General features: G+C 43.3%; 1 protein-coding gene across 13 annotated transcripts in view; it reads right to left on the bottom strand.

The window, feature by feature from the left end:
* Nucleotides 1-19,888, bottom strand: part of scrib (scribble planar cell polarity protein) — a 60,312-nt gene that overhangs the window by 14,958 nt on the left and 25,466 nt on the right. For 9 of the 13 annotated variants that reach the window (XM_079259657.1, XM_079259655.1, XM_079259648.1 and 6 more), the window contains exons 5-29: nucleotides 19,117-19,173; nucleotides 18,751-18,814; nucleotides 17,944-18,018; nucleotides 17,683-17,827; nucleotides 17,052-17,170; nucleotides 16,703-16,902; nucleotides 16,147-16,313; nucleotides 15,688-15,815; nucleotides 15,383-15,508; nucleotides 14,243-14,428; nucleotides 13,755-14,135; nucleotides 12,179-12,241; nucleotides 10,273-10,362; nucleotides 10,106-10,183; nucleotides 9,672-9,989; nucleotides 8,602-8,682; nucleotides 7,021-7,263; nucleotides 6,569-6,679; nucleotides 6,178-6,471; nucleotides 5,895-6,083; nucleotides 5,640-5,759; nucleotides 5,039-5,095; nucleotides 4,454-4,510; nucleotides 3,587-3,667; nucleotides 309-716 (exon numbers count right to left, since the gene is read on the bottom strand). In XM_079259657.1, the coding sequence (XP_079115783.1) occupies nucleotides 309-716; nucleotides 3,587-3,667; nucleotides 4,454-4,510; nucleotides 5,039-5,095; nucleotides 5,640-5,759; nucleotides 5,895-6,083; nucleotides 6,178-6,471; nucleotides 6,569-6,679; nucleotides 7,021-7,263; nucleotides 8,602-8,682; nucleotides 9,672-9,989; nucleotides 10,106-10,183; nucleotides 10,273-10,362; nucleotides 12,179-12,241; nucleotides 13,755-14,135; nucleotides 14,243-14,428; nucleotides 15,383-15,508; nucleotides 15,688-15,815; nucleotides 16,147-16,313; nucleotides 16,703-16,902; nucleotides 17,052-17,170; nucleotides 17,683-17,827; nucleotides 17,944-18,018; nucleotides 18,751-18,814; nucleotides 19,117-19,173 (3,838 nt within the window). The remainder of the gene's footprint in view (nucleotides 1-308; nucleotides 717-3,586; nucleotides 3,668-4,453; nucleotides 4,511-5,038; nucleotides 5,096-5,639; nucleotides 5,760-5,894; nucleotides 6,084-6,177; nucleotides 6,472-6,568; nucleotides 6,680-7,020; nucleotides 7,264-8,601; nucleotides 8,683-9,671; nucleotides 9,990-10,105; nucleotides 10,184-10,272; nucleotides 10,363-12,178; nucleotides 12,242-13,754; nucleotides 14,136-14,242; nucleotides 14,429-15,382; nucleotides 15,509-15,687; nucleotides 15,816-16,146; nucleotides 16,314-16,702; nucleotides 16,903-17,051; nucleotides 17,171-17,682; nucleotides 17,828-17,943; nucleotides 18,019-18,750; nucleotides 18,815-19,116; nucleotides 19,174-19,888) is intronic. The other 4 variants (XM_079259650.1, XM_079259647.1, XM_079259649.1 and 1 more) reach the window with 2 other exon arrangements.

Below are 19,888 nucleotides of genomic sequence, written 5' to 3'. Positions count from 1 at the left end.
TGCTGGACAAAAACTGTTGCAAACAGCAACTCAATTAAATGGCTTTAAACCTCAGAGGTATCAGATTCAGGAATTTCCACTGAGCAATTGATTACTTTCCTGATTGCCTGGTTTACTATATCTTATTCTTAAAGTACTGGATCATTAAAAACCTGAAGAGACTATAGGATCACATTAACATGGTAATAGTTTGACCTTTTCTACAATCTGTAAAACTCATGATTGCTAAAGACGAACACAGTGAGCGAAACCAAGTGCACAATAACACAGCATGCTGCCTCCAAACCACACACAGGCAGACGCCTTGCCTTGCTGAACAACCAGGGCTGCAGCTGGCCTTGTCTGCCGTAGCCCACAGGAGGCCCTGACAGGATCTGCTCTCCAGGAGGAAGACCCTTTCCTTTGCGATTCGCCACCAAGAAAGGGTTCTCTTTGAAACAGATAGGCTGCGAGTCCACCAGGCATTCCTCTTCCCCCTCAGGAGTAAATGCTGATGCTGAAATAACATCCGCTACTGTACCATCGCTGTCAAGGGTGCTGGATGTCCCATTAGAGGAGAACTGGGATCCAGGAGGATGACTGTGATCTGTGTTCAGAATGGGGCTGAGGGGTTTGGTGGGTTCTGCCAACCCAAACCCTGGGGGTTCTAAAGGGGCTCCATACTTGGCCTGCAGGGGGGCCTCCATGGGAGCAGTCAGAGTAACAGAGGCAGAGGACTGAACAGGAGCAAAGAAGAGGAAGGACAGGTAGTATAAACTGACAGACTTACAGAGAAAACAAGATCCTATCAGGTGTTTAGCTGAGGGGCCACTGTCCTATCCATGAGTGAGTTCAACAAAGCAAAGCTTTGAGAATTAAGAGTTTTATCAAGTATGTTAAGTTTAAATCACTCAAAGCTAATAAAGAAAGTTGGTCCCTAACATGCCGTCACCGAGTATGCAGTGGAATCTTGTAGCATTAACCAGAAAAAATATAGTAAATATAAAAGTTGTTGTGGGCGTGCTCTTGGACCAGCGTCCATTCTGTGTTACTGTGGTAACACGAGGAGAGCCACGATGATGGTCTGTAAGCTATTTAAAATATAAACTAATTTTTATGTGTAATTCGGCACAAGAAAAATTATTAGTATTTGGTTGATTTAGGTCAATCAGTCTACATACAAAAAAACAGAGAAAATCTGCAAATGCTCACAAAAGGTCAATGTTTGTTGTAATGATAATGAGTTCCATATTGAAGAGATACATCACTTTATACATAATTAACCTCAGATAAGGAGGAATTCTTGTGTTTGATGTGTGAATCTCTAAATAGAAGCTTGACACAGAAACCTCCTGCTGCTAAAAAGAGTCACTGCACCACTAGATCTCTCCTGAAGTCTTTAAGATAAGTTTCTGAGCGCCCATCATTCAAGACTTTACTGGTTGTGCGTGCAGACCAGGCTCTCGGCTTCAGCTTTAAATAAAGCTTTATCAGAGCAGAGAGGCACTTGAGTTCTAGCACACCTTCCACCCTTACTGCCCTCCTGAACAGAGATCCAGGTTTTTAACCAACATATGGACAGTAAAATAAGAGAAACTGGAGACACATGACAGGATTTTGGATTCCTAAAGCCTTAGGAAATAGAAAAATAAGAAAAGGCAGCCTAGATTACAAACTGCCCCAAACCGCGGAGGAATTCTCTGACCTGACCTCTGTGACAAACAAATAGCTTGACTAAGAATACAACAAGCTTTGTGAAGCAGCTCTACATGCTGACTGTAAGAGCTGGCGGTGTGATGAGGGCAGTGGGATGGAATGTGAATGAGTGCCCTTTTGGCAGCGACAAAGACTGTGAGGGACAGCTGGGCTTTGGGAGCAATAGAGGAAAGTCAGACTGCTGGAGAGCCAGCATGCCAACGTACTGAGCCGTCCACGGCCATGAGGGAAGAGCCGCCCGCCCATCAACTAGGAATTCAGTTTGTACTCAAAGTCTTTAGTTTTGAAGGCTGTATGCAAAATATCAACAACTAAAAGAAGATATGTAGAAAGGTTTCCATTAAGATTTAAAAGAAATTTAATTATAGATCAAACTTTGCTAAAGATGTGGAATATTGCTTATTCTATGTTTTTATATCACAGTAGTTACAAACGGTAAAAACCTGTCATCTATTGTTACTGGTTAAAAATGTAAACCAGATAAAACAACTGGGAGGATGCCTACTCCAGTTCCAGGACAATTAAGCCTTTTTCCAGCATGTCTTTATACAAATCTGAAAGCAATTTTAATTATTAATCTTCTGTCCTAAAAGTCACTTTTACATTAAAGTCATGGTAACAATCTGCTATCACAAATATTTAGACCACACTTTTGAAACTAGACTGCCGCTTTAACTTATTTTTTGGTAAAAATGCAGTAGTAACTCCAGATAATTTCTGTATTTAAAGTTAAGTAAAATGCACCATAACTCGTATTTATCAGCTACAATATCTCTACAACATGAATCTGTAGTCAGTTCATTGGAAAGCAGGTGACTAACACACTATTTTCTGTTACAGTCTGAGCAGCACCACGTGCGCTAGCTTCAGCACACGAAGCATGAACAGCTGCTGATAATATGTAGGTTAAGTACGGCTGCTAACCCTGCTCTCACCGCCTACAGATCTACAAGAGAGCTTCAAAAGCAAAGTCTATTTACAGTGTACACAACTTGAGAAAGCAGAAACTGTTTACTTAATTCAAGTGAAAACCAGCAACTTATCTTTCAGACTGTGTGAAACTGATACTAAAACTCAAACATTTAACTTGCTAAAGTCAACATATCTGGTATGAAATGATAAAGAAGAGCTGATGGCAGACAGAAGGTACAAAATGAAGTCAGAGCAGTCGACTCACTGTAAGACGGCAAAAGGACGACGTTGTATGTCCACTCAAACGACTCCACACACAACTGTGGGAACTCAAACAGAGACACTTCTAAACCCCTTCGACAACAACCCCCCCATCTGCAGGCCACCCCACCCACTTTCGAGACTCCATCCAACTCAGAGCCAGATGCAAGTTTAAAATATCACAGGCTGGTTGGTGGTGGGCAGCTGTCCCCTTCCCCCATCTCACCAGCTCTCACACTCCTTTAATCACCAGGACTGGGCCTGTTCTTTGGACACACTTCCTTCTCTGGCCTCCATTCTCTGCATGCCTTTCTCTTTGTCCTTCTTCCATGGCCTTTCTTCTGGGTTTCTTCCTGGATGGATTCAGTCTTCATACAAGTTTCTTCACCCACCTGCAGCCTCTATGTAACATCCAAGTCATGCTTTTGTTGTTAACTGGACCCAATCAGGTCTGGATGGGTTTGAGCCATCAGAGCAGAGGTACGGTAACTCAGTTAGGTGCAACTGATCAGCTTTGGGCCACTCAAGAGTTTCCGGCGGCACAAGCACCATAGATTCTATGAGGATCTATTCTGAGCATTGAAGGCCATTTCCAAACTCAGACCACACACAAAATCCCAACAATTTACGACTTGAGGGCACTCCCCTTTTTTAAAAAACATGTAAAAAAGGAAATTTAAAACTTGTCGATGACGCCTGAACATCCAGTGAGACTTACCCTGTTGACCTTCTGCAGACTGGTGGTGGGCAGCGCAGCCAAGGTTTTGTAGTCAAGTTTTAAAGGTCCAGTGCCAATATTCTGACAGGAAATAAAAGGACAGAGAGGTTAGAAGATGGCTAGAAAAAAGGTTTAACTTTAACACATCAGCATAATAGCAACACATTAGCAATTTTCAGTGGGGAATATACAAGCATATTCACACAAATGTAAATTTTTTTAAGCCATCCAGGGCTGCAGGTGAGATTACAAATATCTAAAATTAAATTGTGTGATTTTTCCCCAGCTAGCTCTCTGCAATTAGATCAGGAAAACAATAAAAACAATAAAACTATTTGCTGAATTGACAGCAAGTGAAGTGAATCTGCTTCAGACGTGGTAAGTGTTTCCACTCATTCATACTGCTGATAAGATCATATTAATAAAAGCTGATTTTGCCATTTCTGGAGTGAGGCTAAAGAAAATGGCCAATCACTGGTGTATGTCAGTGGGATACCAGCAGATTTCAGTTCTCCTCGTTTAATTTAAAACACGTTGAGTGAAACTTCAGAAGTAAGTAAGACCTATAGATTTCCCTACGCTGCAGAATAACGGTAATTATGTTGTGTTGTTAAGAAAGAAATTCCTGAAAAACAAAAAAAAAATGGTCTTCCTGTCTCTCCGGCACTTTGAGCAACACCCCTTCCCAGGGTACGTTTTCTTGGATCTTCTTAAGTAAAACTAATTCGCTCTGAGAATGAGTACAGTAGAAAGTCTTTTTGTTGTAGGAGCAAAAATCCCATAGTTTCTGTGGTGTTTGTGGCTAAACTGCAGTTCTGCCCAGACAGCGAGTTTTGTCTGAGCACCTGCCGATAAGGAGTGTCTCACCTCTGTCTCCTCTTCTAGCAGGCGAGTTGCCTCCTCACGCTCCAAGCGCATGCGCTCCTTCATTATGAGAGGAAGGGGAGGAGTAGAGTACAGAGGGGGAAGGTACCCAACCACACACAGCCACACAGTAATGCAGTGATGGGCGAAGGAAAAGACGGGAGAGAAATTTTCAGTGGAGGATAGAAGAAGATTTGCAGGGGGTGGAGTGGAGAAAAACAGAAGCAGAGAGGAAGGTGGGATGATTGGATGATTTAGTATCACACCAAACACACCAGAAGGAAAGATGAAACGAAAAATAGAAGGGAAAGAAAGGATAGAATCCACACACATTAAAAAGTACTCTATTCATGTTGCTATGGGAGCAGAAAAAGCATGCAAGATGGGACATTGTAGGAACAGTTCTGTCAAACACAATAACCCACACAGGGTGCAGAGGAGAAGCTTCATTCACCCGGTGACAGACAAACCGAAGCTCCTTTTTTTTTTTCTTTTTTAAATAGCTACATTAAAACTGATTTATCTCCATCGCTGTGCTGAGACACAAAGTTTTACCCCCCAAAAAACAATGTTTTTAGTGTCTCTTACCACTTTCTCCATTTCCTCTCGTTCCCACTGTGACGTCTCCCTCACCATCTCAGACTCCTGGAGAAAAGTGAAAACCCGATAAAGTTCTAAAGTTTATAAAAAGCCGCTCTTCGTCTTCATCCTGTAAAACCTACGAAGAAGCATTTTTATATTTGCCTACAGATAAGTGGTGCTTCGTACAAAAAGCCCCCTGATCTGAACATATGCAGTGACAGGAGCATAGCATTCACTACACAAACAAGACCCCCACATTCCTCCAGCACGGGCAGACTCCCAAAAGCTAATCTGCTCAAAATAAACATGGTGCTGGTGCATTGTGGTCTGGCAAAAAGTGTGAACATGTGGTGCGCGTTGCTCAGATGGAGATGATGAAATTCCACCAAACTGCTGTGGAAGCACAGTGGTGCTGCAGCAGAAATGCTGAACTAAACGTTTGATTCACGTGTTGCCTTGAAAGCCAGTGAACTCAGTTTGAATGACACTGGACTGCACTGATGTACTAAATCCTTAAAGGCAGATGAGTAAAGCTCACAAAGCTTCAATGCATTTAGTGGGCATCAAATTTGGTCAGATTTGTGTTTGTGCAGGATTTATGTTGTACCTTCTGCATTATTTCCATCTCCTCTGGGCTCAGGTCTCGATCTATAGAAGAGATGCTCTCCATGCTGTTCTTGCGTACAATGCCGGTTGCAAATGGGTTGGCGATGATGCCAGGAGACGCCTGGAAATAAACCGAAAGCGTTAAAACTAAAAACAAAAAGAACCAGGCTACCAGCAGTATGCAGCTTGATATGATCTTCTTTTGACATTTGTAAAGAAAACTTTAGCTCGAATAGTATCGTTCATGGCGTCTCACCTCCACAGCTGCCACTTTGCGAGGGTCGAAGCCATCACACACTAGCATGACCAGAGAGTCCCCAACGGCACGAAGTACCCGCACTGCCTCTGTGTGGGTCATTCCCAGCAGACTGTGGTTGTTCACTTCAAGGATACGCATCCCAACCTCAAGTCTTCCATCTCTTGCTGCCGCTCCGGTCGAACTCACCTGAAGACGATCACCGATCAGCAGTTAGCACATCTCACAACCTTACCAAGCTGTTCAAATGACTGCGAACACAGTTAAAATCTTTAGAAGGAACCTTGGAGATGAATATGCCCTCATCTGTAGGGTCGAAAGGGTTCCCAGCATGACCCTTTGCCCCTCCCCGAATGCTGATGCCAAGTTTCTCCCCTGGATGCTTTTGGATCAAAATTTCCTGCATCCCAGGTGGTGAAGGGTCCCTCCGCACCAACATACGGATCTCTTGCTTGTTAGCCAGGAGAGCACGTACAGCTTCCTGGTGTGTGGCATGTCGCAGGTCGATGGCGTTCACCTCTAGTATTCTGTCACCAACACGCAGTCCGCTCTGACAAGCCAAACCGTGAGGAATCACCTGATGAGACGAAGCACGGCCAGTTAAGACACAACAAACTGTTTCGAAGACTCAAAAGTGTTCAAATGATGAAGAGACAAAGCTTTCGTTGTTGCACCTTTGAAATGAACACCCCAGGCTCGTTGATGCCAAAAGGATGGCTGGCGTGGTCACTTCCTCCCACAATGCTCAGGCCCAGAGGCCCGCCTGACTTCATCAGGGTCACCTCCTGTTTGGATCACAGATTTGTTGTAGCAAGAACGTAGAACATATTTCATGCCGGAAACTAACAATGTGAATGTAAGGACACGGGAAGTTTAGTCTAAAATATAATTTCTACTGCGTTACTGCAGGCTACAGCACATTATTTAATCACACTGGACTTTCATACCATGCACCATCTTTTCTGCAGCTGGACAGCATTAGGGATAAAGCAGGGGGGGGGGGGGGGGGGGGCCACATGAACAGAGATCAAGCTTCAGTGAGGTTCCTATAGCGCTGACCGCAGTGATATCTAATAAATACTAAGCCATTCCACAAACTGAAGAAGTTAAGACCTCTTTGTCTCACCTCGATGGGGTACTCATCCTCCATCCGACCCAGGTGGTTCCCCTGAAGGCCGTCCTCCTCCTGGTCCGGAGACTCTGAAGGTTCTGGGGGTGGTGGTGAGTGGGCACGTGCCCGGTTCTGACCTGGAGAGCCCCCTGGTGCATTCAGGTCTCGCTCCACCGATAGTGCGATGGTGGGGGAGGTGCCGGTAAGGAGTGCTACTGCCTGGTCATGCCTGGCCTCTGTCATGTCTACACCATTGATCTGGATCAACAGTAGAACCAACCAGGGAGGGTGTCAGCCCACCACGATGCTCCCAGTGATCATTTGTAAAACACGGTGTGCTGCCGACAGCCGTCTCATCAGATTCTGCATCTCGTCACTCAAAACTAAAATCCCGCTTCAAAACATCAAACATATTCTGATCTTTAAAAAGTGTATAAATTAATGAAAGTGAGTGGTGTTATTAAAAAACCTTTACAGCTTCAGAGGAAAAGAGAAAGCAGTGTTACACTGTGCTGCTGCAGGCGGGTTAAGCTGGCAGAGGTTCACTGAGGGAGAAAAGCTGCGAGCAAGCAAAACTAGTTTTTAAGTCCAAACCCCCTTAAGTGTGATTAAATGCTCATGCTGCCATCTTTTAATTGAAATCACTTTAGCACTTTTTCTTGCCTTTGTTTACTTAAAAACAGAAAGGGAACCAAGCAGCCCCTTTTAAACATTTGATCTTAAGTCAACAAAAGCAACAACAACGCTTATGTAGGCACTTCATCTTAGTAGCTTCTGAGCGAGCAGGGGTCGGCACTGACCCGACAGTACCAGCTCTTACCATAGTCTGACACGCTGCTGCACCTGCTGCCGTGGTAACGCATGTCTACCACATCAGCAGGGAAACAGGCTCAGCACCACACCACCACTCCCACCACCAAGCAGGCAAGGACTCAACGCATTAGTGAGCATGCAGAAAGGAGAGAGCGTGACGACAGAAGAAGAAAACTCAAACAGAAAGAGAGAAGCAAGAAACTGCTGCAGGAGAGAGGACAGGAATCCCAGAGAGACAGCAAAAAGGACCCCAGACAGAAGGGGTATCATTAATACTGTGATAAACAAGCTGCACAGTTTATGCTGGCATATAATTATTAACAGTTACTGGTATGTGGTAAGATACAGGAGAACAAAGCCAAGCTTGGAGCGTGATTTGCAGAGGAAAGTCATGCAGGAGAATCTGAGCTGGATTATCTACAACCTGTTTGTAAAACGTTTCAATGTTTTAAGAGCAGTAACTGCTGTAAATGAGAATAAAAGCAGGGATTAGGATGACCAGCATGTTAGTGCGGCCTTATATCCATGTTTTCTGAGGAGATCAGGTTATTTCCAGCAGGAGAATCCAAGTTGTAAAATGAAAAGACTATCACATGTAAATAAAGAAATCAACTAAATGTTTCACTTGTGTTTCCTAACATAAGAAAATGTTGGATAAACAGAGAATATCCAGGGAGGAATTATTTGTTTTTTGGTTTAAATTCTTCATATTTGTGAAGAAAACCCTGAAATGAACACAGTGAACATTACGTCATCCACACAGAGAGGAATATTAGTACTTACAGATATCACCCTGTCGCCTACATGAAGAGTGCTGTCTCTGTGTGCTGCTCCACCCTCTGCAATTCGAGAAATGTAGATTCCCTGAAGACAGACAGATATAGAATATTTGTTTAAGTCACTTATTCATAATTGTTAATGTGCTGAGGCTGCTTCAAGCTAAAAACAACAACTGCAATCACCACATTAGAGTGTTGGTGGTAAAATGTCTGGAGCAACAGACGGCAATGCTGTAAAGAATCATCGTGCCAGCTGCGCATTTAGCCTACATGAGAGTCACAAGTCGGTCAGTATGTGACACCAGACAATTAACTGCATTTTATTTATACACCAAAATCATAAACAGGATTACACATAAACAAGCAAAATACTGGATCATGATACCTTGCAGTATCACAGGATTTACTGCCCTCTTTGCTAAAGCAAAGTCAATGATTTGATCCACAACATACCACCAACTGAGCTGCCAGCTTGTTGCAAAAAAAACAGGACATGCAAACAGAAGCGCAGACTACAGCAACGCCCTCCTCAGACTGACTGACAACCAGGCAAGTCACTGCATCCATTTCAAAATGTTTTTGAAAAAGAGGCAAGACTTACAATCCGACCCGCCTAAACGGTGCGTTTATGAGTCCTGTCTTCTCTTTGGCCGCTCCTAAAGCTACAAAAGATGCAGTGCAACGCTGCGCTGGCCCAAGTATACACTCTGTTCAATTACAGCAGCCCTATCAAGTTTCAAGGCTAGCTATTCATATCTCTGTCGCCGTGGTGACGACTGTAAACGCTGTGGTCAGAATAGATGACCCTAAAAGATGGAGGCGGTTACTGCAAATGCACTGTGATTTCATTTACAGACATCTCCTCTTGTAAGTAGGTCTTTTAATAACTGTATGATTGGTTGTGTCTGCAGCTGTCAGTGTTGACTCTGCATTAATTTTCCATTAATGCATTATTGTCAGGCAGCTTTAAACACCGAGTGTGTCGACAGTTTCAGGTCTTTGCCTTCGAAGAACAACAGCTGTTAATTAGAAACCCTGAAACTTGAGGTGTGACGGGGGTTTCCTGCATCTCACCGTGTCTCCTGTGCGGTAGGGTGTAGAGCCTTTGCCTCCGGCGATGCTGAATCCCAGCCCCTTGTCGTTGCGGATCAGACAGGTGGAGAACCGCTGTCTTGGCCCACTGGGACTGCTTTCTATGTTGAAGCTGAGGCCGCTGCTCCGTCTCTCCCGTGGGAAGTAGTCGTCTTCTGGCCTCAGCGGTGTGGTGGTGATGGCGTTCTCTGGCTCCACCATGCGCTCACGCAGCACTGTCATCGAAACAGTAGCACCAGAGCTGCGGAGAGCTTCCACGGCTGTGTGATGCTCTGCTTCGTGAAGGTCCACTCCATTCACCTGGAAAACATGGGCAGATATGTTGACTTTTTAGGCTCTTTGAATAAAGTTCTTTTAAACTGCAAGAGTAAAACTAAATAAACTAAATATGTGCACATATGCTGAGTTTGTTTTACCTCTAGGAGTTTATCACCCACTTTCACCCCCGCTCTCGCTGCAGGACCCTCTTCAGATACTCTGGAGATGAAGATTCCCTTAAAACAGACAAGTGTTAAATTAGACATACATCGCATTTGCAACTTCAGCATCTCGAGCATGCACAAACTCCAGGAACCCGACTCACCTCATCATCACCCTTGTAAGGCGTGGATCCTTTCCCCCCAGCGATGCTGATACCCAGACCGCCTGTTTGTCTCACAATGATCAGCGTGTGCTGCAAGTTAAGCATTAGTGGAGTCAGCGAAACCAGCAGTGAATCCCAACATAACTCCAGTGATCTCACGACAAAAAGTCCAAAATTACACAATTTTACGCTTAAACTTTAAACAGAAACTCAGATTTCAGCATCCAACTGCATGAATAATTCATTTAACTTGTCGGTGACTCTGCCTGCCAGTAGGTGGCATCAATCAGCACTTCATCCTCAGGAGCCTGTTCTCAGTTCAATGTTACCTACCTGAACTTATTAAAGAAAACTCAAAGAATTAAATGAAATTAGAGCCAATAATTAATCTAAAACCAATAAACACACACTAGCAGAGACCCTTACCGTATTAACTAGAAAAAGCAGTCCATTGATAAAAATTTACAACACACTTTGTACATGTGTAGGTGCACGAGCTCTAAATTGAAAAAATAAAAAGTAGTGTATTCTGTACACTTGTAAGCCATGCAGAAATGGGGAGGAATGGAGACAGATGAGGACCAGATGGAGGGAAAAATGAAGTGTCAAGAAATAGATGAGGAGAGTGATGTGTCCTGTGCAAGGAGGAGGCCTTGGCGTGTTTCGTGCTGTTAAGCCTCCTTGTTGAAACGAGATGGCATCATTCGTTATGACCTACTTGTCTGGCGAGTGAAAAGTTTCCTTACCAAGCCAAAATATTTCACAAAGTATTTCAGACAATCATGCAAAGTAGAAGACAGAAAATAATCAAACTATATAGTAAATATCACACAAGCTCTTTCTTGCGTCGAAACAACGGCCATGTGTTACGTCTACATGTTTATACTATTAAAAGTCAACATCAGCTACAAGGAGCTTCTGGGTAAATACCATCTCTCTACGTATTCTTGAATATTAACATGGAGGAAACTTGGTGAAGTTATTTACATCATCATGACACATCATGGCACAAGCAGCACATCTGTTCCAGAGCAAGACGGCGTGAACGGGATAAAGGAGAGCGAAGCGGCAGATGCAGAGGAAAGACAGGAGAGGTATGGTGTGCCAGAACCTGGTGTTAGACTGCGGCTTACAACATGTCTACAACATGGAAAATTTCAGGGAAATACAGCGTTTAAGATTAAAAACTGAAAGACAACAAACAGGAACAAGTGTAAAAACTCTTAAGAAATATGGATTCTGGTGTCATGTGTAGATATTCCAGACATTCTGGTGGTACGGGGAATCCCAGCTGCATGACATGGGACACTACTTTTGTATTTCAGGACTATTTTGACCATTTATCCAGCAGTGTTTATGTTGAGGCTTCTGATGAAGCTATGTGAGAGTTAACAGACACAGCCTGGCATGGTGGCAGGAAAAGTAAGACCCGATTGCTTTGATCCAACAATATTAAAATGTTATCAGTGTGCAGAAAATCATGACTGATGTAACATTTTGTTGTCTCTGTAACAATTTACAACATGCTCTAATAAATATGTGCATGACAAATTAGAGATGTATAACTTATGGCAGGTTTCTGATGCTAAAGCAGTTGTGCTAACTGAAGCTGCTATAGACCCAAACGGCAGAACAAGCTGCACATTTACCACTAAAATGTCAGCGTGCACTCCTGCTGTGCAATACAGAAATAAAAACATTTATTAAGTGATGCTTCAGTCTGAGTCCCAGGTTCTGCCACACTGACCCGCCAATAAACAAGCTGTGGTTAAAAGGTTTCCTTGTGATCGGCTTGGATTAACTGGATTTCTGGGGCTGTTTGCTCCACGTCTATGTGCAGGAGGTTGACTGAGTGGGAGAGTGAGGGACAGATACACAGACTGGACGGGAAAGAGTAGGTACAGACCTCTTCCTCCTCAATTCGAGCAGGTTCAATCAGCAGATTATTGACTTGATCAAATGACACCCCCTGTTAGGACAGGAACCAGCGAGAGGCATGCGGATTAGTCAGGCCAAATTAAAAACTAATGCACTCGTTCACACCCGCACGCACAAACTTATTTACACTTTCCATCGTCTTCACACACACATACACACATCATTTCACAATCTGCTTGCAGGTTGTAGGACCACCTGGAAGCAGAGGTGTCTCCACATTTGCTCCCCAACCACCAAAAGCAAATACAGGCAGAGATGGAAAGGCAAGACCATAAGCTGAGCCACAGTGAAAAAAGAAATAAAAAAAAACCAAAACACACGTGTGTCGACAGAGCAGACAAGTGAAGGCAAAAGCTCCTGAACAAGAACAAGCCCAGCCTCCTCCAAACTCTATAGCAATTTCTTCCAGTCAAAAGCCTTAAATGATCTAAAGACTTAAACGTTATAGGGCAGCTTAAAAGAAGAAAAAAAACAAAACAAAGTTAACTAGAAGATAACACTGATAAAAGTTCAACAATATTTTATAAAAAACGAAAAGCAAACATTTAAACTTATGTGATGCTAACAAATCTGGTTGGATCTCACATTCCAGCTCTGCCAATACATGTTCTGGTTGGCCTGAGTTCAGTCACACAAACAGACCCACACCCATTAAAAACACACACACACACACACACACACACACACACACACACACACACACACACACACACACACACACACACACACACACACACACACAGATTTGGTGAGATGATCTTTGTGTTAAAAAAAAAAAGGAGTTTCAGTAATTACCACAATAAATAAACATGTCTCATTACAAATGCAAAAGATCATCAAGGAGAGTCATTAACATGGGCAGCGTCTGAGCAGACGTCACTCGCTGCATTCGCACGTGGAAGCAAAACGCGCACAATGTTATAAAAGCAGAGTGTGAAAACATAATTATTTAATTATTTCAGCAGGTGGCTGGTAATGGTGAGAAGCTTAGACCTGAACTGGGCCGGTGTTGTGCAAGAAAGGCAGAGTTCATTAAAGAATTAGTCTCTGGTGTGTGTGGATGAATAGCAGACTTGAATGGAAACAGGCTTTTTAAATGGTCTCTAGCTGATCTCATATACGACAGTGGTGTTAGTGCATTATGTGTGTGCAGGCGTTTGATGAGGGGACCGCGGTTCTGTAGGGGACCAAGGCAGCTGCTACGAGTAAGTTTGGGTCCAAGTTATCAACTCCTGAAAAATAGATCTATTTATAAGCCCTGATTCATAACACCATGGTGGGTGTCCTCGTTTCCACAATGACCCTGCATGCAACAAAACATCCATCAAAAGTGCTAAAAGAACACTAACTAATGCAGCTTACAAGGTGGTTAGAGGAGTCCAGCTACCGATTTATGCATAACTTATCTATGAATCAACTTCTCTGCATACTGGATGTCCTGCTATGCTACTTACCCCTAAAGGAAATTAAATGTCTGCCACAATGTTTTCAGCTTATCTCAGTTTCTATTCAGCATCCTGCAAGAGCCTGAACCTCTCTTTTACCTTTACTTGACTGGAGTTGCCCTGATGCCTGCTGTCCTCCAGCTCATCTATTCTGCGATGGTGTTGTGGAGTGCCTACACTCTCCTCTTCTTCTTCTTCCTCTTCTTCATCCTGCTCCTCCTCTGCAGCCTGTGTTGCTGAGTTGAGCCCGTTGGGACTGAAGCCCTGCAGCAGTGCAGCCACAGCCTCGGGTTTGGGCAGCTTGGTGATTTTGAAGTGCTTCTTGTAGTGTGGCGTGTCCTTCCTGATCAGCCGCTGCTTCTCTGCGGGAAAAGCCGGCCTCTCATCTTCGTCATCGCTCCGCTCCCCGTTCTCCCCCTCCTCTTCGTCATCCTCCTCCCCACCCCGAATGATGGGTTCTTCTGCAAAGTGCACAGTAGGCTAGAGAAGGGGGGGGGGGGGGGGGGGGGGTCATTCTTTTAGTTATACAGGAAGGTCGTCTGCAGAAACAATCAATTATTTTCTTATTTGATGCTTTCAGTATTCACCTCGATGTACTCCACCTCCATCTCATCCAGGTCTTCCTCCTCCTGAGGGCAATGGCCGTCCACAAGATCTTCCCTCCGTGTGGCTGCAGTCATATTTTGCCGGTCCTCGTGGGAGGTGGCCGACAGCGTGCTGTTGGACACCTGGGAGTCGTGGCTCTGATTGGAAAGGTCACTGAGTCGTTTCTCCTGCAAACAATATCATTTCAGTCTGTCAGGATCTACCAGACCAGCAGATAAAGATGGCAATTTAAGGCAAAAACTGGGCATTAACTAAATTTAACCCTCTGGGGACCAAGGGTATTTTAGAGAAATAAACTTGACTTCTTTTATTTTAAATGCTAATAAACACCACCTTTCAATGTCCCATAATATCCTATACCTTGTGATTTTTTTTTTATTTTGAATTGAAATATCATAAACTGCTATGTAAATGAGGCTCCTTTGCTTGAAATTGAGTATTATAATTTCGAAGCATGACTAAAGGTACTGAAGGGGACTATAGCGCCGCAGCTTTCCAAAGTCACTGTCAGCTGCACACACTGTATCTGTTACCAAGTCATACATCTGTTACGCCGTCGTGTCATTTATGTTGAAATAAACTACTTGAGTAATGCAAATGTTTGTTCGAGCAATTACGCATGGTATGAGTGCGCAAAAGCTGTTGTTTTCATAATTTATCGGCCTTGTAAAAACAGAAGGCAGCTATCCGACTGCTAACGACACCGATGCATAGTGATTGACACTGTTTGGAGACGTTTCCTGAGGCATCATCGGCTCTGATTGGACAAACACGTGTCATGCGCCAAAGACAAAGGCTCTGATTGGAACACCTATTTTGACACAACACTGTATCACCTATGAATGGGTTACAGTGATGCCAGAACTACCGTCTGAAAGCCCGGAGTCTCCCGATTAAGAGGGTAAAAAAGTATGTTTCTATCTTTTATGGTTCGACAGCTATGCTCGATTAAACACAACATGGTCCCTGGCATCGCCGACGATGCCGGCGTCGCCAAAGTGTTAAAAAGTGGTTATCTGTGTTATTAGAGATATTATTATTAAAAGTGGATGAAGGGCCACATTCAAAATGGTGTTAACCTGCTAATACTCAGTAATAATTAGAGAGTCTGGTTTATGTACCTCTGAGTCAATAGCCTCTTCTTCTCCATCAGGTCTGGAAGTGTAGACTTCGTTCCTCCTCTCCTCTATGACCTTCTTCATCACCTTCAGCTCACTGGGGTGTGGTGTGGCTCTGCGCTGGAGGCCCTAAAGAGAAGACATTCACGTGACAAAAAAAAAACAAAAAACAAACATTTGACTTGCTGCACAGGTTTACCAAAAATGTGTTGCTTCATTTTAGACACTTCAATGAAAAACAAAGAGGACATTCAAAGTCACAGGAGGGAAAATTCTTGAAACATGACAAAGATGCGGCATTTGCTCACCCTGCGCTCTGCAGCAGCCTCATCATCCTCTTCCTCGGCCTTGGTCTCTTCCTGGAACTGAATGACCGACACTCGGTTCAGGTTGCTGTCCGTCCAGCTATCATCCACGCTGTTCTGCAGTAGGTTTTCTAAGGTGGGTCAAAGGGAGCATTGCAGAGAGAAGGAACATGTTCAGGATGGAGGATTAAATCGAAGTCAAGACTCAATGCAATCTGTTGGTTTTCCTTAACTATGAACCGGCTCAAATTGATGTGTCTGTTAACTTCCTCGAGATGACTGTTGTGAAACGGCGCCATGCAAAGAGAGCTGAATTGAATTAAATTGGATAGACTGAAGAAGAGATTCTATAAAACCCTCCCTAAGCATCTCTGTTACTGAATGGCAATTACTTAAAAACATTAAAGATAAGCAAGATAGCTTTAATATATGTAATGAGCTACAGTAGAGCATAAAACTCACCGAGGCTTGGCGAAGGCTGCTGAGGCAGTAAATAACAGGTCAATACTTTCTCTCCTGTTCGCTCATCATCCTCTGTCTGGAACTTGAGCATAGGCTGTGACTGGTTCTCTGCCAGCCACATGGCCTTCAGATTGAGGTTTGTCAGGGCAAAAGGCAAGTTTTGTAATCTGACAAAAAGAGGGGAAACAAAGGTGAAAGTGAGCAAAAACCTTTCATTTAGATAAACCAAACACTGAAAGGATCCACAAAACACATGCGTAATTTTAAATCACAAAAATCTGACCTAAAATAACCTAATTAATTTGATGTTTTCATTATGCTTTTATTAATTATAACTAAAGAAAGAAACATGAAATATCCTGCTTGATTTCTGAGGTTAAAATAACATCTGCATGGTATTTTACTCGTGACGTTTGATCAGATTAGCAAAACAAAGTTGTGAAGTGTGGTAGCTGCAGGAAATTACTTTGGCAAAGGCTTTCTATCCACTTCTTTAATCTTAGCTGGAAAAAGCTGCGGCATGTTATCAAAAGTTCAGGGTGTTAAGTGAGAGTACCTGTTTCCAGCTACGTCCAGCACATGCAGCTCGGTGGCATCTGCAAGCTCAGCAGGCAGTTTGCCCAGGCGGTTGTCTCTCAATGAGAGGACGTTAAGGCTGGCACAGCCGCCAAGTTCTTTGGGCACGCTGCCCAGCCGGTTGCGGTCTACATTCAGGTTGGTCAGCTTCTTCAGCTTGCCCAGCGAGCGAGGAAGTGACTGTGAAGCCATGAAAACACAAAAAGCCATTAATAAAGCACTGAAATAGACAATGATAGCAGTTATGAATGCAACATGGAAATTGGGTTAATGTGCATAAATCCATATTGGGTAAACTGGAAGTGGGAAGTATATGTGTATCTCCATACCTGTAAAAGATTCTCTGTGAGAACAAGTTCTGTGAGGTTTTCACACTCCCCTAATGAGTCAGTCAGGGTAGTCAGTCTGTTCTGGTCCACCTTCAGGATGGACAGCTGTTTCAGACATCCTGAAGACAAATTTAACAAAGTTAAACAGACATTTACATATTAAGCACTAAATAATCCTTAATTTTAAGTTTATTTTTTATCTGGCATCCTGCAAAAATGAGTAATTTAGAGACTTAAATCAAATGCAAACAGTCTCTACAATTCTTCACTTCTATCATTTTCCAGTAGAGGGCAGAGCTGTTCCTGGTTAACAGAGACAGTGTGATGCAAGAGCGGATGAGTGTTTATCAACACTACCTAATAATTAGAAAGCAAGCCTGGTGTGTGTTGTTTTAAAATGCATCAGTGAAAGACCAGCTTCTAACAAACTTGTTCTGCAGGTTACGGTTTTTGCATTTTAAAACATTAACTTATAACAACTAAACTACTGGAGGTGCAGCTCATGATGAGAGACGGACAGATGGCTGCTCAGGTTAAAAAAGCAGACTATGTTGTCATTTCATCCATCTGAACCCATGATTTAGAAGACTTTACTGAAATCTGTCACCTTAGTCCTGCTCTATCATCTCACCTATACTGTCGGGGATCACTTCCAGTAGGTTCTGTGTGAGCAGCAGGTCAGTGAGAGCCAGGAGGCCGCTCAGCTCCGAGGGAAGCTCCTCCAGACGATTCTCTGAAACATCCAGGCACACCATCCGCCGAAGGTTTCCCAGCTCCTGCGCACACACACACAACATAAATGACCACTTGCAGTGCGCCATCAACATGCAGTGTAACGCTCATCGTCACAGCCAAGTAAAGGAAAGACTTCTTGTATACTTGTTGCACATACTGGTGGTAATGAAGACAACTGGTTACGGTCCAGCCAGAGCTCCCTCAAGTTGGGAAGGGCACCAAGTGTGTCCGGCTAAATGTCATGGGATAAAGAAGAAGTTCAATGGGAGCACATTAGAAAAGAGCACATGAATAAATAAATAAATAAGACTGTATTTTTGTGCAAAGTATTGGAAATGAAGAGTTTATTTTAAAGAGTTAAACAGTTAAAGAATCAATGTGATCCTAAACTGTATGTCAGCTGTAAATGACACAGTATCTTTGTGCCCAAAAGCAAAAATCTGTAAATTATTTCCAACAATCTTGATTTCTTAGATGCCTGAACTCCACAGACTCCAATATCAATTTCAGGACACATGTTCAGCTCATGTATCCTCAAATGAACTAACTTTAAAGTCTAAAAAGCCTTATCACAGACAAAGAAAATAAACGTGAAGTGCTGACTTTGACAGACATGCAGACAAGATTTCATCGTGATGTCACTGTTTGTTCAGTTTCTGTCCTCGTCAGGTCACGGAGCATTGTTTACTCTGTCCTGTTGAGGCAGGTGGGCGTTTCCATGCCGAAAGCAGCGCTCCGTCTGCAGAGCTTTGCAGGCAGGGACTCAGCTCTGACACACTGCTGTGTTTGGTGAGGTAAACATTTGGTTTGGAGCATAATAAGTGTGGTGGGAACGCAGAGAGGACACTTGTAATACGTGTCATACCGAGTGTTTGCCTGCACTGTAAGGGCGTCGCCTGAGCACTGGACGACACAATGAGTTATTTACTGCAATGTGATGAAAGAGGACAAGATGTTGACCAACCAAAACTTCCAGTTCATTGCTGCCGAGGTCCAGCTGTTCCAGTTTCACCAAGAAAGAGAGCGACCTGCGCATAATGAAGCACATGTGGATCTATCACAGACATGCAGCCTGAAATAACAAAGTGCCGAGCTGTGTGCGTGCTAACAGCATACCGCTCATCCATGTGTGAAGACATATGTGAGGAATGTGTTTAAATCTACTCAGCTAAAGATAATTAATGGTTTACATCACGTACATCCACAAAGAAGTGCAACGGGGCAAAAAGCTTTGACTTTTCATACATTTTATTCGCAGCTAATGATGCTAGTTGTTCTCATGATGACAGTAGACAATGAAACAGGAACACCGAGCAGATGTGACACTTACGTAGGCAGAGACTTCAACAGGTTCTCCCTGAGCTCCAACGTCACCAGGTTGGCCAGACTATAAAAAGGAGTGGCAGAGGAAAAAAACAGAGGGAGAAGAGTAGGAGTTGGCAAGAAATGAAGGGGGAGGAAGAGAAGGGAGAGGAGAGGAGAGGCAGGCTGGTTAGTCAGATGGCAGGTCTGTTCGTCTGGGCTGCCTGGCATGGTGAGGGGCTCCTCCATCTGCCTGAGCACACCAAGTGGCCCGGGGCCCACCATGAAACAAAATGACTCTCCTTGTAAACCAGTGCAGCCTCTGAATGTCTCAACCATCAGTCCAGACCAGTTACGGCTTGATTTTCCAACACTTGTACCCATTTTGACAAAAGGTATCTTTACTTAACAGTCCTCACATTTAGAGTCACACTGCTTAATTGATCTTATCAGTCAATATTTTGTTGTTTAATTTACAAATTCCTAAATAAAACACTGTTTCCTCTTAAGCAATGTTTTTTCCCACCAAAATTCAAAATAAAAAAAAAACTTTTCAGCTAAAGAAACAGTTCAGAGTAAATCTGCTCTCTAAAGGCAGAAACAAGAAGTGCTTTGTATCTCAGCTCGATCATTTAACTGACAGAAATTGATTTAAAACCAAGTTGTTGTTGGTTTTTTTTTTTTAAATTATGGATTTTCTCATCTAAAAATGCTGTTAAATTAAAGGAAATGTTAAAATGGATTATATTTACATTTTGCCAAAAAACAAGTTTTAACTGGGAGCCATTGTGACTGTGCAT

Source organism: Telmatherina bonti (assembly GCF_933228915.1).
Source record: "Telmatherina bonti genome assembly, chromosome: 20".
Classification (NCBI taxonomy): Eukaryota; Metazoa; Chordata; class Actinopteri; order Atheriniformes; family Telmatherinidae; genus Telmatherina; species Telmatherina bonti.
The sequence above is the reverse complement of the archived record's forward strand: the minus strand, read 5'-3'. Positions and strand labels throughout refer to the sequence as shown.